Here is a 16,118-nt window from a genome sequence, read left to right on the forward strand (position 1 = left end):
GTAGCTGCAGTACTGCCAGCCGCCTGCAGGGGGCGCTGCACCACACACTAACTCTTAACAAGTAAAACTCTGGCACAAACACCCTCCGTCACACACTACCCTCCAGCATGGGCTCCTCGGCGGCTGCAGCACGCTCTCTGCGGCTCTCTGCGCTCCTCTCCGGGTCACTGCCGGCGGCCGGTCACACGGCCTGTGTGTCCCGGAGGAAGCTGAACGTCCAGGCGGCCACCAGCACCTCTGAGGCGGGGAAGCTGAAGAGCATCGATGAGCTGCCTGGACCCAGTTTATCCACCACTCTGTACTGGTTGTTCATCAAAGGATACGCAGACAAGAGTCACCTCCTGCAGGTAGGTACCACATGTCCACACCTGGTCCGTGTCTGACAGGAGAAACCCAACATCTGTAAATGTGAGTCTGTGTCGGAGGGTTCAGACCCGCTGAGCCTGAAACTTCTTCTTCCTCATATAATATTGTTGTATATGTGACAGTGCCAGAAGGCGTACACAGGTTTATGGGTTAGTTTTGTCTGTTTGTAGTTGTTTCGGGGGGGTTGTGTCTTTTTAGGGTATCCGAGTTATTTTTTGTCCTTTTTTTTGGTCATTTTCTGTCTTTGAGATATTTTAGTCTTTGTAGTCATTTCATTTTTTTACTCTACTTTTTGGTCATTTTATGTTTGTTTTTTTCGTCTATTGGTATTTATTTTTTGCAATTTTCTTTTTATTTTCAGAGCTATTGCATACAATCAAGACGCTGCCAATGCTTACATGTAAATCAAGAAAATAAAATCGTTGTAGTCTTGGCAGTTCACATACAATTTTAAGCCATCATAACCTCAATACCCCTCTTTTCTGTCTTTCCCCCCTCTTCTTTTTAAGATTCCCATATGTGTATATATAAAAAGTATGCAGTATAAACATAATTCTAAGATATACATGTGTTTAAAAAGTTAACATGAAAATAACCCCAGAGAATATATATGCAGATAAATAAATAAACCGCAAAAAACAATAGCAAGAAAGTGCAGATGAAATTAGGCTATTATGTGTCAATACAAATATGTATGCAGGAATGTATGTATGCGAAAGCAAGTGTGTACAACTATAAGTGAGTGCATAATAGAAAAACACATGTAGAGTAGAAAACATCAGCACTTTCTTGGGAGGTTCAGTTAGCAGTCATATGCTGTTTCAGAGAGGTCAGGTAAAGGAGTACCACGATAGTTTTCTTGTCCGTTAATACTGGTATCAGCTCATTATTTTTCTAACATTGGTTTAGTTGTTTTTTCATTCTGTTGTGTCCCTTCAGTTTGGCTGTCTCTTTTCCACAAAGTAGATCCACTTTGTCCATATCTTAGTAACTCTGTCCATTTGCAGATTAAGTGAGTGTGTGATTTTTTTCCATTAGGTATATGTCGTCGATCATGTCCACCCATTCTCTCAGGGTGGGAGGTTCGGGGCGCAACCAGTGTCTGGTGATGTTTTTCTTAGCTGCAGTTATCATTATTATAAATAGATGTTTATTGATGTTTCCAGTAATAAAGTCTGATTTACCTGGGATAAATGTTTTGAAATGTTTGGGTATCTTCACATGAAATATTTCTTCCATTGTTTTATGTATCTCAGACCAGAAATGATGCAACCCTGGGCATTCCCAAAATATATGCCAGTGGGTTGCGTCCCGGCTCCCACATCCTGTCCAGCATATGCGGTCTTCTCCTGTGTGATGAGTTTTCATCTTTGGAGTAGTCACAAATCTTATTAAACATTTCCATGCAACTTCCCTCCATATATGTGAGCTGGTGCATTTCCACTGCAGTTATGCCATTCTTCTTTTGTTATTTCAAAGTCTCCTTCTTTTTCCCATTTATTTTTCATATAGTCCGTGGAGTACGATTTTTTTGTTAAGAGACCTTTGTACAATCTTGAAATAGCACCTTTAGCAGATTGGCACGAGTATGACCTTAGGATTATCAGAATAATTACGTAATTACAAGTATCTATGAAAGTCCTGTTGTTCTAAAGAAAATTCTCTTTTTAGAGTCTGGAAGTCTTTAATAGTCCCTTATTTGTAAGTGAATAGAACGTTGGAGTCCCTTTGCCTGTCCAGGTTTTAAATCTGAAGTCTAATTGATTGGGTTTGCAGTCTGGGTCATATGCATACCATCTGATTATCCATAATTTATCCAGTAATTTATATTCTGTTTTGATTGTGTTCCAGGTTTTAAGTTGGGACTTCAGCCATGGATTTTTCAATTTGTTTATTATTTGTTCTACTTCCTTATTACCTAACACTGCTTGCATTGGGAGATCCGTAATTAAAGTCTTTTCTATATCCTTCCATCTTGCATTATACTCCTGGTTACATACATTTAATAAAGGCTTGATATGTGTTGAGTAAAAGTAATTTCTCAGATGTGGGACTGCCATTCCGCCTTCTTTTTCTGAGAGTTGCAACGTTTTGAATCTTACTCTCGGTTTTTTCCCTTGCCAGATAAATCTCGAGAGAATTTTGTCCCACTCATTAAACTGCTGAGGTTTAATTTCAGCAGGGAGAGCTTGAAACAGAAACAGGATTATAGGGAGGATATTCATTTTGGAATTCCATCTTAATATGTCTGCTTTCAACTTATTTAGGAGTGGGTTGTGGTTAATTTCTTTTGGCAGCAGTATTCCAAGATATTTTATTGCCTCTTGGTCCCATCTGACGTGGAATCTGTTTTGGAGCTCTATTGGTGGGCTGAAATTTAGTTTTAAAATTTGTGTTTTTGGATATTTAGTTTATATCCCGCATATTTCCCAAATTGTTCTAGTAATTTAAATAATTCAGGGAGAGATTTAGAAGGTTCAGTTAGGCACACCAAAATGTCGTCTGCGTACAGCGCCATCTTGTGTTCATCGTTATTTATGTCTTGTGCCACGTTCTAATTTGATGGTCTTTGATGAGTGTCCATTTATTTTGATTCAGGCAGTTGGGTTATTATATAGAGAGCTAATTGCATTAATAGGTGTCTTTTTTTCAGTAATTTAGTGTCTTATTTGGTCATTTTTTGTTTCTGAGATTTTTTTAGTTTATTTCTTTTTGTCTTTTGTTGGTCATTTTGTGTCTTTTTAGTCGTGTTGTGTCCCTCTCATCACTGAGTGCAAAAAATTTTTTATTATTATAATAATAATAATACATTTTATTTGTTAGGGCGCCTTTTAAGCCACTCAAGGTCGCCTTACAGCAAAGATAAAATACAGCATACAATACATCATATAAATACATTAAAATAGAGGGGAAGACAGTAAGACAGTGTAAGAACATAGTGCATTTGATCAGGTGGAATGGGCAGATGTGTTTTGAGTTTGGATTTGAACAGAATGACAGATGTGGTGTTGCAGAGGTCAAGGGGAAGTGAATTCCAGAGCTGTGGAGCAGAGCATTGTTAGCCAGGCGGGCGGGGGAACGGAGAGGTGGATGGAGGAAGAGGATCTGAGTGTGCGAGCGGGTGTGGCAATGTGGAGGAGGTCAGACAGGTATGGAGGGGCGAGGGTGTGAATGGCCTTGAAGGTGAGCAGTAAAATCTTGTATTGGATACGGTGTGTGATGGGGAGCCAGTGGAGCTGCTGCAGGACGGGTGTGATGTGGTGAGTGGACGGGGTCCTTGTGATGATACGAGCTGCTGAATTCTGTACCAGTTGCAGTTTATGGAGACCGAACAGGAGGGAGTTGCAGTAGTCAAGCCGGGAGGTGACAAGACTGTGGACCAGAATGGCAGCTGTGTGAGGTGTGAGAGAGGGGCGGAGGCGGCTGATGTTGCGGAGATGGAAGTAAACTGACCGGGTTATGTGGTTGATATGAGAAGAGTAAGAAAGTGTGCTGTCAAGGATGACACCCAGACTCTTGACCTGTGGGGAAGGAGAAATGTTAGAGTTGTCAATAGATAATGTGAAACTGGGGGATTTAGTGCCAATGAGTAGAATTTCTGTTTTGTCGCTGTTTAATTTGAGGAAGTTGGATGAAAACCAGGATTTTATTTCAAGGAGGCAGTCAGTGAGGGAGGAAGGTGGGAGGGTGGAGTCGGGTTTGGTGGAAATATGGAGCTGGGTGTCATCCGCGTAGCAGTGGAAGTGGATGTGATGTTTCCGGAAGATGTAGCCAAGGGGGAGTAAGTAAATGATGACTAGCAGGGGCCCAGGACAGAGCCCTGGGGCACACCTGTGGTGACTGGGAGTGGAACCAGTTACAACTTGAACCAGATGAGGGGGGCGTGTGTGATGCCAATCGAGAGGAGTCTGTCTAAGAGGGTAGATAATTATAGATAATTTTGTCTCTTTGGAGTCTTTTGATTTTTTTTTTTCCTTTGAGACATTTTTAGATTATTTTTTGTCTCTTTTTTTGGTCATTTTTTGTCTCTTAGTATTTATTTTGTATAGTTTTTTGTGTTTGTTTTGTTTTTAGATAATTTTGTGTCTTTGTCATCTCTGAGATCTCTTTTTTAGGTTATTTAGTGTCTTATTTGGTCATTTTGTGTCTTTGAGATATTTTTTAGATAATTTGTGTCTTTGTCGTCGTTTTGTGTCTCTGTGAGATTTTTTTTTAGGTTTTGTTGGGGGGGGGGGACGTTTTTGGTCATTTTGTGTCTTTGTAGTCATTTTTTGTTGTATAATTTTATGTCTTTTAATTGTTTTGTGTGTCTGAGTTTTTATTTTCTTTTTTGCCTTTTTTAATCATTTTGTGTGTCTGAGATTTTTCTTTTTCTTTGAGACATTTTTTAGGTTATTTTGTGTCTTTTTTGGTCATTTTTTGTCTCTTAGTTTTTATTTTGTGTATTTTTTTGTTTTGTTTTTCGATAATTTTGTGTCTTTGTCGTCTTTTTTTGTTATATAATTTTGTGTCTTTTAGTCATTTTGTGTGTCTGAGACTTTTTTTTAGTTTATTTTTTGCCTTTTTTGGTCGTTTTGTCTCTTTGCTTTAAATATTTTAAAATGGTCTTAAAATGCACCACATGTGTAAATGTACTTTAAACTCAACTTTATGCTTTTAATTTTACACGCTGACATCATTTTCCAGGATTTACAGAAGAACATTTACGGGCCCATCTGGCGCTCCAGGTTCGGCCCGTACGACATCGTCAATGTGGCGACTCCGGAGCTGATAGCTCAGGTGATCCAACAGGAGGGGATGTACCCGATCCGAGCCGAGCTGCCTCACTGGAAGGAGTACCGGGACCTGAGAGGACAGGCCTACGGTCTGCATGTGGAGTGAGTGGAGACAAAAAACTTAAAGAGGAGATGTCCACAATGACGGCTAAAAGTGTGGTCCTTAATCTTTAGACGTCCTGTAATTTTTACATAAAAGTTTGGATTAAATCTCCTGTAGCAAGTTTCTACCATGCTAATGTGCTCGTGAGCAGGGCAATGGATAAATCACCCTTAAAAAGTCCCTTAAGAAACCCTTTAAACTAAGGAAGTCATTGTGAAGGAGTTCCTCAGGGCTCCATCCCCAAGCCCCTTGAGTTTGTAATCTTAGGAAGCTCTTTTACTTTCTAGCACGGGACCGCAGGGCTACCGAATCCGCAGCGCCCTGAACCCCAAGATGCTGAAGCTGCGGGAGGTGTCGGCCTACGCCCCCATCATCCACCAGGTAGTCGGAGATCTGCTGTGTCGCATCGAGCTCCTCCGAAGTCGCAGCCAGGACCAGGCCACAGTTTCAGATATCGCTGCTGAGCTCTACAAGTTCGGCTTTGAAGGTGGGGATTATTCCAGAAGTACCAGAGGTGGAGGTTAAGGGGGCGGTGTCTGATTCTTCTGACCTCCTGCAGGTATCTCCTCCATCTTGTTTGAGACCAGGTTGGGCTGCCTGCAGGAGGAGATTCCCCAAGACACGCTGCGCTTCATCCACGCCCTCAACGACATGCTGACGATGTCCGAGACTGTGGTCCTGTTGCCTCGCTGGAGCCGCGGCATCCTCCCCTTCTGGAAACGCTTCATCCAGGCCTGGGACGACATCTCTGACGTAGGTATGCGTCAAAAGAAACAACAAAAAAGAAAATTCAGGGTTCCAATTTTGGATTCACCTATGAGTCGGTAAACTGTTCTGTTTTTTATGTTTTCAGCTCAGACCCTCATCAACAGGAGGATTGCAGAAATTGAGGCGCAAGTTAACAGTGGTGAGGTGGTGGAGGGCATGTACCTGACCCACCTGCTGTCCTCTGACAGGCTGAGCAGAGCCGAGGTCTACGTCACCATCACGGAGCTGCTGCTGGGAGGCGTTGACACGGTGAGAACATGGTACCAGTTCATACTGGTTTCTTCCCAGGCAGCTGTACTTGATCTAGTTTTCTTGCACTCCACCCCCATTTTGTAGCAAAAACGCCTAAAACGACATACCCAAATTAAAATGACTGTAGTTTCTGAGCCGCTCTGACTACATGCATGCATGAGGTCTTGCCAGAAAGAAAACTCTCTGAAGTTTCTTGTGAAAGTGTCAGAAACACTCTAGGTGATACAGAGACAGAGTAATGAGCCTCTGAAGTCAGTAAAAAGTTGAAGATTTTGCCTAAAATAAAATAAAAACTGTGTTTCAGGATGAATAACTGTCTGTGGCTTCATCTGAGCAGGTAAATGACACTGTGGGGCTGTAGGCACACTATCAATGAACACTTGTTTCAAATTTGAAGAAGACTGTTCAAAGTATGACCATTCTACAGTGTTTTTTCCATGAAAAGATCCAGGCGGAGCTCCAAATGACAAGTCAGTCACTCTGCTTCAAAACAGTACTATCAGTGATCAAACACTCAGCCAGCTTCAAACATTGTACCTTATTGAAATCAGGTGTGATTATGATAGCTGATGTTGTTTATGACACAGAAACACCATAAAATATCACCAAATAAAGCCATATGAAACGTGAAAGTTATGATCAAACAAGATCAAACATGCACACCAGCAGCCTGCTGGAGGTCATGTTGTAGGGCTCTGGCAGTGCTCCTCCTGTTCCTCCTCACACAAAGGAGCAGATAGCGGTCCTGCTGCTGGGTTGATGCCCTTCTACGGCCCTGTCCAGCTCTCCTGGTGTAACGGCCGGTCTCCTGGTATCTGGTATCAACCTGATTGTGCTGCAGGTACGGCCTCATGCTACCAGTAGTGCCAAGGACACTAGCAGAAGACCAAACTGTCGAAGAATCAGTCAGGAAGGATCAGGAGAGAGCAACTGTCTGTGGACACCACATGTAAAACAATTTCCTGTTTGCCTCTCCATTGCCTCTGTTGTCACTTACATACATATATCACATATTCATACCTCCCGTCACTGGAGTTGCAACACTGAAATATGTAATCACGGGGGGGGGTGTGTGTGTGTGTGTGTGCGCCCAGTTCTTGCAGGTCTTAACCATGATGGAATTTCCTGTTCTGGGAAGGCCAGGGAAGGTCGCCAACTCTGAGACTCAGCTGTATTTTGCTTCACTTTTTCTCCTCATCTACAGAATCACTGTGTCACCTTTGCAGCCCATCTGATCATGCTGATGATCATCAACCGTTGTTTATTAACTGAGGCTCCTTTACAGCAATGCCCTGAGTTCACATTTGTGTTTTTTAAAAGAGCAGAGAGGGAGAAGGGGAGCTTCCCAAGCAACTGAAACCATCCCCACAAAGAAAACAAAGAGAACTGGGAAGTTTGGGGTTCGTTTAAAATCACTCAAGGATTCCTGCACACTGAAGGTTTGACACAGCTTCCTCTATCGATGCCGCACAAGGCCCTGATCACACAGGATGTGTTTTGCAGGCTTTAATCTATCCTGCAGTAATGAGTGTGTAGCTGCTGCCATGTTGAGGCAGAGGGTGCTGTCTGTAGCTCTGGTTGAGGGTGAGAGGCTGTCAGCAGATAAACAGAGATCTGTGTGGGTACATGAGACCCTAAAAAAGAGGCTGGATCATGGGGAGTACCACCAGTTGGTCCAGGAGCTTCTCCTCCATCCTAACATATTCCTTTCCAGGTATATGTTAGGATGACTCAGGGGCAGTTTGACAACCTGCTGTCTATCATCAGGTATCCAGCAACCACTACCACCAGTTTCTCCTCCATTGTTTACCAACTTGTTGTCGTGACCACCACAGAAGGCCCGCCTCTCAAATCCCGCGCCTCCCCTGCACCCAGAGGATCATCAGAATCATCCATGTAGGCAGGGATGGGGAACAAATCTGGATGTCTCTCCCCATTCTCTGCTTCCTCCTTCTGATCAAGGTGGATTTGCGCTACTTGTCGGGGCGTCATCTTGTTCAACATGTGAGCCCGTTGGAGACAAGTCACCAGGGTCATCTGTTTGTCCAGAGCCCTCTGGCGCTGCCACGTCAGCACTGTAATGATGCAACAGCTCCCCGTTTCCCTTAAATTTGGTTGAGCCAATACCAAGACACGCCCCCCTTACCAGCACTCTCCCTTAGCTCTACCCTCGTCTATGTGTTTGGACTTGGCACATCAGGATGGGAGACCGCACTTCCTCCACACTCATCCTGAACACCGGAACACCACAGGGGTGTGTCCTCAGCCCCCTCCTCTTCTCCCTCTTCACCCACGACTGCTCCCCCATCCACCCCACAAACACCATCGTCAAGTTCACTGACGACACCACCATTGTAGGACTGATTAAGAACAATGATGAGTCAGCCTCCAGGGAGGAGGTCGAACGCCTGGCAGACTGGTGCCTCCATAACAACCTGGACCTCAGCACAGGCAAAACCAACGAAATTATTGTGGAAAATCCAAAAAGACTGAGCCCAAGTTGGGAGGGTGGAGAGCTTTAAATTCCTTGGTCTCCACATTTTGGCCAACACTGGCCGACTTCTCAGGAAGGCCAGAAACATGAGCACAGACCCCACTCACCCCGGACATTCCCTATTCTCCACCCTCCCCTCTGGAAAAAGATACTGCTCTCTTAAAGCCAGAACAGCCAGACTCATGAACAGTGATACCACGTTGTGCTTCCTTTGGCCTGGACCGCTGTGGGAGTTCCTCGTACCACCGTGTAGGGTCCCTCTCGCCTTGGCTCCGGACACTTTCCCCGGAAGACTTTGATGTACAAGTCAACCATTTGTTCGAGTCTTGGTTCTCTCCTTTTGTCCTGCAGATAGATCGATCTATGGACGGCAGTTAGCTGAATCATATAGTCTTTCAGCTCAATCTGCAGTTGTTCAAGCAGGGGTCCCTCGCTCGTAGGGGCTTCACAAATGCAGTGCAGGCATAGGTCGACTATACTCTACCTCTACTGCCTGAAAATACTCCTCTCCTACTGTCAGGTCCCGATCTTTTGGTTTTACAGTTTCTAGCGCAGCCCACTGGGCAGTGGTTGCTTCACAGAATAAGATAAAAAATGGGGAGAAAGATGTTCATTTGTCTCTCTGACTGAGGCCTGTTGTATCACAAAGGTGTGGACAAAACCACATCCACACAAAACACACAGCGATGACAGGATTTCACCACAAGCTGAGAAAATAAACCACTGAGTGAGAGATTCACAGCCATGAAAACTCTTGTTCTTTGTCCACCAACAGTTCCTCAAAGGTTAATCTGTTCAGCCTGGCCCGAGGGAATCAAAACCTGCAACAACGCACACACATACCGGCGGTGTTGTGTCACGCTCGAGCAGTCGCAGAGCTCGTTTGGTTGCATTCCCAGGTGATGTTGAGGCTTGTTTTCGCTGCGAGCTAGGACAAAAGTAAAAATGTTTGTTGTAAAGAGTTCCTAAGGAGATAAAGGCAACTTGGGACATGGAAAAACCTAAATGCCCTACATTCTCTGGGGAAAGGGTTGCCAACACTGACCAACAAGCTCTTGCACAGTATATTTTGGGTGGAATTTTATCAGTGGATTTATCATCTGTTTTTACCCTGCTCTGCCCACACTGCTTTGCCTCCTCTACATGATGCCTATCCACCTGTGAAACTGTTGAAACTGAAATGACCTGCCTTTTTCTCTGCACAGTGACTTCTGCACAAAAAGGTCCAGACTTGAAACCTTCAGTAAAGATATTTAAGTCACTGTTAAACCCAGAGAAAATCTGAAACTGCTTCATTTATCAGTTTAAATCACCAGGGGCCTCGTTTATACAGCAACACGTAGGATCCATGCTACAAATGTTTGACAGTTTCTGCAACCAGGCTGCACCTCACCGTCTGCGTCACCAATTTCCCATCTCCAAAGTGTTCGTAAGCATGGGTCAAAGTTTCTCCCATCACGTCTATTTTTATAGGTCACAACTTTTGCATGTTTTGCGTCTTTCAGGCGTTGTTTTGTGCCTATGCAGTGTTTATAAATGAGACCCACAGTCCATTTTTTTTTTTGTTGGGTTTTTTTTGGAAATGTCCTCTGTGGATAATTCAGCCCCCCAAAAAACTTCAAATACATCTGGCTCCTAAGTTATCAGAGAAACATGTGAAGCCAACGTGAGTGTCAGCTTGTGCCCAGCCCCTACCGTGCCAAACAGCATCGGAGAAACACAGATTTTAAACATGAAACTGTTTTATTAAGTTTTTTTTGCTGGTTTAACTCAGCTGGTGTGTTTGTTTTGGAGAGGAGGAGACCTCTGTGGATAATTCAGCTTCTTGTGAAAACCTCACAAATGTCTGGATCTGAAGTTTTTAGAGAAACAAGCTGAGGATCCGTAAGCATTAGCTCAGTTTCAGCCCCTGCTGTGCCAAACAGCATCTGAAAAACACTGATTTTCAACATGAAACTGTTTTATTTAGTATTTTTACTAGTCTAAACCCTCAATTTAGTTTGCTCTGGTGAAGAAGAGACCTCTGTGGATAATTCGGCTTCTACTAAACACTTCCTGAACATCTGGATCTGAAGTTATCAGAAAAAAAAACTTGAGAAAATGTTAGCAGCAGCTCAGCCACAGCCCCTACCGTGCCAAACAGCATTGGAAAAACACAGATTTTAAACGTGAAACTGTTTTATTAAGTGTTTTTGCAGGTTTAAATCAGCTGGTGTGTTTGTTTTGAAGAAGAAGAGACCTCTGTGGATAATTCGGCTCGTGGTAAAAACCTCCTGAATGTCTGGATGTTTTAGGTTATCAGACAAAAAAGCAATAAGCCAAACAGCATCTGAAAAACACTCATTTTTAACATGAAATCGCTTTCTTCTTTGTTTTTACCGGTTTAAATCACTGAGTCTGTTTGTTTCAGAGAGGAAGAGACCTCTGTGGATAATTCCGCTTCTCGTGAAAACCTCACAAATGTCTGGATCTGAAGTTTTTAGAGAAACAAGCTGAGCAAACATTAGCGGCAGCTCGGCTCCAGCCTCTTCAGTGCCAAACAGCATTGGAGAAACACAGATTTTTAAGGTCAAACTGTTTCATTCAGTGTTTTCACCAGTTTAAACCCTCGATTTAGTTTGTTTTGGTGAAGAAGAGACCTCTGTGGATAATTCGGCTTCTAGTAAAAACCTCCTGGACATCTGGATCTGACGTTATCAGAGAAACAAGCTGAGCAAACATGAGCGGCAGCTCAGCTCCAGCCCCTGCTGTGCCAAACACTGTCAGAAAACCACTGATTTTCAACATAAAACTTTTTTATTTAGTGTTTTTACTGGTTTAAATCAGCTGGTCTGTTTGTCCTGGAGAGGAAGAGAGCTCTGTGGATATTTAGGCTCCTGAACGATGAACTTTGAAGGAATATTAACCGAGAGAAACTGATTGAGATTCCTGTAGCTGCAGAAAATTACATGTTGTATGCTTAAATATTTCAACAACCACTGGATTGATTGTCATTATATTTGGTTGACACCCTCATGATTTCTCCTTCCTGTTCCTCCCGCCTGACCTCAGACCTCCAACACCCTGTCGTGGGCGATGTACCACTTGGCGAGGGACCGCAGGGTTCAGGATCGCCTGTACACAGAGGTGAACGCCGTGTGTCCGGACAGACGGGAGCCGACCACGGACGACCTGAGCAGGATGCCCTACCTGAAGGCCGTCATCAAGGAGACGTTACGGTGAGCTGACAGCCGTTATATTCATATCCATATCGCAGAATCCAAACCTGTTTCCTTTCACTTATTATCTGCATGATCTGGTGTGACCTGCGTGAAGCCGCCATCAGAACACCAGGACACCCTGACGCAGGCTTCAGGCCACATTTACCTCTGATCTGGAGCCTGATAGTCGTCTGTGTGTCTCTTCCCCTCCAGCCTCTATCCTGTGGTGCCTGGAAACGGACGCTTTATTTCAGAGAATGAGGTCATTGTGGGGAACTACTGGTTGCCAAAGAAGGTAGGAAAGCAGAACTAGGAACCTCAGTCTCATGACCTCATGTCTGACTGTCTGATGGGTCATTTTGGAACACGTCTGGTCCTGAGAGAGCAGCAGGACACACTGCAGTGTAACCACTGGAGCGTTTGGCGCCGTCACTGTACACCCACTAAAAGTGTTTTTGCCTCTGACAGGCTCAGACTGTTGTTCCAAGTGTCTGACAGCATTTCTTTTAAACAAGTGTGATTATCGGATTTTTAAATTCGTCAAAGGTTCCATGAAAAAAACAAAACAAGTAAGCTACAAACATTCACAGCAAGTTCAGATTTTTCAACCCTTGCGAAAAGGCGCATGACACGAAATCGCACCACTTGCTTGATTTGCGCCACTTAATTCGTGTATCTGCATCATTCGCGTCACGTCCATTGTTCCTCCCGGCGGGAATTCGTGTCTCATCACATCCTTATGTTGTGTTCATACCAAACGCGATTCAAATTTTCACATCATGTTATTTGCGCGTGTTTGAACGCTAGAATATTTTGTGTTGACCGAGTCAATAAATGAACTTGTGTCATACATCCCCAGAGGATCTCGATGCTGATTGGCTATTGTGGCGCAAAAGTATCGCTGAAGTTCAGATTTTTCAGTTCTTGTGAAAAGGCGTATGATACGAAATCTCGCTACTCATTTGCCCGCTTAATTGGCTTCATTTGTGTTGCATCCATTGCTCCGCTTGGCGGGAATTCACGTCTAGTTGCATCTTTATGTTGTGATGCGAATTTTCGCGTCGTGTTTCTTGCACTAGTTTGAAATTTAATTCACTTGAATAACTCTATTATACGCATTTGCGATCACTGAATTAACGAATGAATTTCCGCCGGTATGTCCTCGCCGTCATACGTCCCAGGAGGATCTCAGTGATGATTGGCTATCATGGCGCAAATTGGTTGCTAAAGTTCAGATTTTTCAACTCGCGTGAATAAGCGTATGACGCGAAATCGCGCTAATCACTTCATTTGTGCTGCTGCCATCGCACCACTTGGTGGGATTTCACTTCTTACTGCATCTTTATGTCGTGTTCACACCAAACGCAATGTGCGAGTTTGAATACTAGAATATTTTGTGTTGACTGACTTCATACGCACAAATAACTTGAATCATACGCGCATTAAAATCCCGAATAAGTGTATGTCATGAAATCACGCTACTAGCTTAATTCGCGCCACCTAATTCGCGTATTTTGCATAATTTGCATCACGTCCATTGCGCCGCCCAGTGGGAATTCACGTCTAATTGCATTTTTATGTCGTGTTCACACTAAAGGCAATGCGAATTTTCGCGTCGCGTTACTTGTGCTAGCTTGAATGCTAGAATATTTAATTCACGTGAATAACTCCATCATACACATTTGCAATCACTGAATTAATAAATGAATTTCCGCAGGTACGTCCTCAGCGTCATACTGTACGTCCCTGGAGGATCTCCATGCTGATTGGCTATCGTGGCACAAATTTGTCACGAAAATTCAGATTTTTCAACTCTCACGAATAAGCGTATGATGTGAAATTATGCTTCTTGCTTCATTCACGCCGCTTAATTCACGTATTTCGCGTTCTGCCCATTGCGTTGCCCGGTGAGGCAAATTTGGATGTATGTTTGGGCGCAGTGATGGTGCACAATTGATCCATCTGGTTACACTGTGGGCGTTGCATGACTGCTAGCTGCAGCGCTCTCTCTTGACACTGGACCAATTTTAAAACTCGTTGTTCCCGTGAGTCACTTCAACTATTAAACATGAGAACACAGGGTCCAGGCTGAAAAATGCCGACGTCACCCTTTAAAGTTGTTCAGCTGAGGTCAGACATGATTCTCGTTTTCTCTCCAGACTCAGTTTCACCTGTGTCACTACGCAGCCTGTCACGACAAAGCGGAGTTCGTCGACCCGGAGCTCTTCATCCCGGAGCGGTGGCTCCGTGCCGAGATGCCCGGCAGCACCTGTGGCAGGGCGGCGGCAGGCTGCTACCAGCACCACCCGTACAGCTACATCCCCTTCGGTGTCGGGGTGCGAGCCTGTTTGGGGAAGAGAGTGGCCGAGATGGAGATGCACTTTGCTCTGTCCAGGGTGAGTCGTCTTTTATGTCCTCCTGAGACCATGTGTCCTTGTACGTCGACACTTTTGTGCCATCTAGTGGTGGAAAAGAGCACAATACACTCATGAAAACAAGATGGCCGCCATCTCTGCCAATCAGTCTTGTATGAAGTCATGATTGTTAGTTATTGTTTGAGCAGCTCAGTGATTGGTCCGTGTCGTTTTGCAGCTGATGCAGCACTTTGAGGTCCAGCCTGAACCCGGCGCGCCGGTCGTGGAGGCGAAAACTCGGACCCTGCTCATCCCGGCGAAGCCCGTCAACCTGCGCTTCCTGTCCAGAGCCTGAGGACGCTCCACAGCAGCACAGGTGGTCATGACAACCAGGCTGTGGACAGTTTAGTGTGAGCGCCACCGGGCTCTGCTCTGTGGAGGAAGCGGTGCAGAGGAGAGCTGTGACACGTCTGCTGCTTTGACAGCAGGTTCACGGTCACTTGTACATACTAATATCAGAGGAGGTGAATGGGGACCACAATAAAACGTCCTCTGTTCAGCTGCACTCTGCAACAGCACTTTTGTCTGATACTCTGCTGAAAATGCTGCGACACAAATAAAATATATATATTTTTAACATATTTCTGCCTCGTCTCTCTCTGCGTACACTCTGCAGCTATATCAAGTTTCAATATGGAATTCAAACAGGTTATTTTTAGGGTTTGTTTGTGCCAAATCAGCCATGTCAGGCTCATGCTGTTCATATCTATTTCTATTTCTGCCCTTAAGTGCTTTTATTTATCTCCATGACACAGACTACAGATACACAGCGAGCTTTGACACAGACTAATAAACCAATAAATCAATAGATCAGTTGAGGTCAATGGAAACTCAAACTGGGTCAACAGTTGTAAACTGAAGCGTGTTCCTCTGCCGCCACCTGCTGGACACATGTCAGTACTGTTACTGTAAAGGAAAGCCCCTTCATTCAGTGTTTGAGCTGCTGCACATGACGGGTTCAGAGTCCTGAGTGTAGAAGCTGCTGGTTCAGCAAACCATGGATACATTTGCAGGTTATGTGCATGTTTACACTTTTCAACATTACTGTGGTTGACATGTTTAGGCACAAACACCACTTAGTTATGGTTATGAAAACATCACGTTTTGGTTTCACGTTTTTCAGATTGGACAAACATCTGAATTTTAGATCACATCATAAATCACACTCTGATCATGGGTTAAAGAACACCCTGGGGATGTTTTCTCAGATTTGGCACAAACGTCCACTTGGACTCAATGATCAGGTGATTACAATTTGGTGGTTGAAGGACAGTTGCATGCGCCTGAATGTGATATCTGAAGAAGGCCTTTGGGGAATTTCCCCAATTTGGCACAAACGTCCACTTGGACTGAAGCATAAACTGATAAAATTTTGCAGTTGAAGGTCAAAGGTTAGTGTGACCTCACAAAACATGTTGTTGGCCGTATGTCAAGAATTCATACACTAATCATGACAAAATGTAACACAAATGTCTAACAGGACACATTTAAACTTTTCAGCAATACTGTGGTTGATGTGTGGTTAGGTTTAGGCACAAACACCACTTGGTAATGGTTCGGAAAAGATCATGTTTGGGCTGAAAATACCCGGTTTTGGGGACACAATTGTTCTGATTGGACAAACATGTAACAGCACAACTCTGAAATTTTTAGATCACATCATAAATCACCCTCTGATCGAGAGCCAAAGAACACCCTGAGGATATTTTCTCAGATTTGGCACAAACGTCCACTTGGACTCAATGA

At 44.0% G+C, this 16,118-nt stretch overlaps 1 protein-coding gene across 2 annotated transcripts; it reads left to right on the plus strand.

The window, feature by feature from the left end:
• Positions 1 to 100: 100 nt before the first annotated feature.
• On the plus strand, positions 101 to 14,953 carry si:ch211-113j14.1 (sterol 26-hydroxylase, mitochondrial). Of its 2 annotated transcripts, none has more exons than XM_049570069.1 (9): positions 101 to 347; positions 5,053 to 5,243; positions 5,532 to 5,731; positions 5,804 to 6,001; positions 6,098 to 6,261; positions 11,810 to 11,976; positions 12,172 to 12,253; positions 14,118 to 14,354; positions 14,551 to 14,953. In XM_049570069.1, exons 1-9 carry the CDS (start codon positions 108 to 110, stop codon positions 14,665 to 14,667), a joined length of 1,596 nt encoding a protein of 531 aa, XP_049426026.1. In that variant the 5' UTR covers positions 101 to 107; the 3' UTR covers positions 14,668 to 14,953. The 2 variants fall into 2 exon arrangements, with proteins under 2 accessions (XP_049426026.1, XP_049426027.1); XM_049570070.1 differs by having other exon boundaries at positions 14,146 to 14,354.
• The last annotated feature ends 1,165 nt before the right edge of the window (positions 14,954 to 16,118 follow it).

This window comes from Epinephelus fuscoguttatus, linkage group LG24 (genome assembly GCF_011397635.1).
Source record: "Epinephelus fuscoguttatus linkage group LG24, E.fuscoguttatus.final_Chr_v1".
NCBI lineage: Eukaryota > Metazoa > Chordata > Actinopteri > Perciformes > Serranidae > Epinephelus > Epinephelus fuscoguttatus.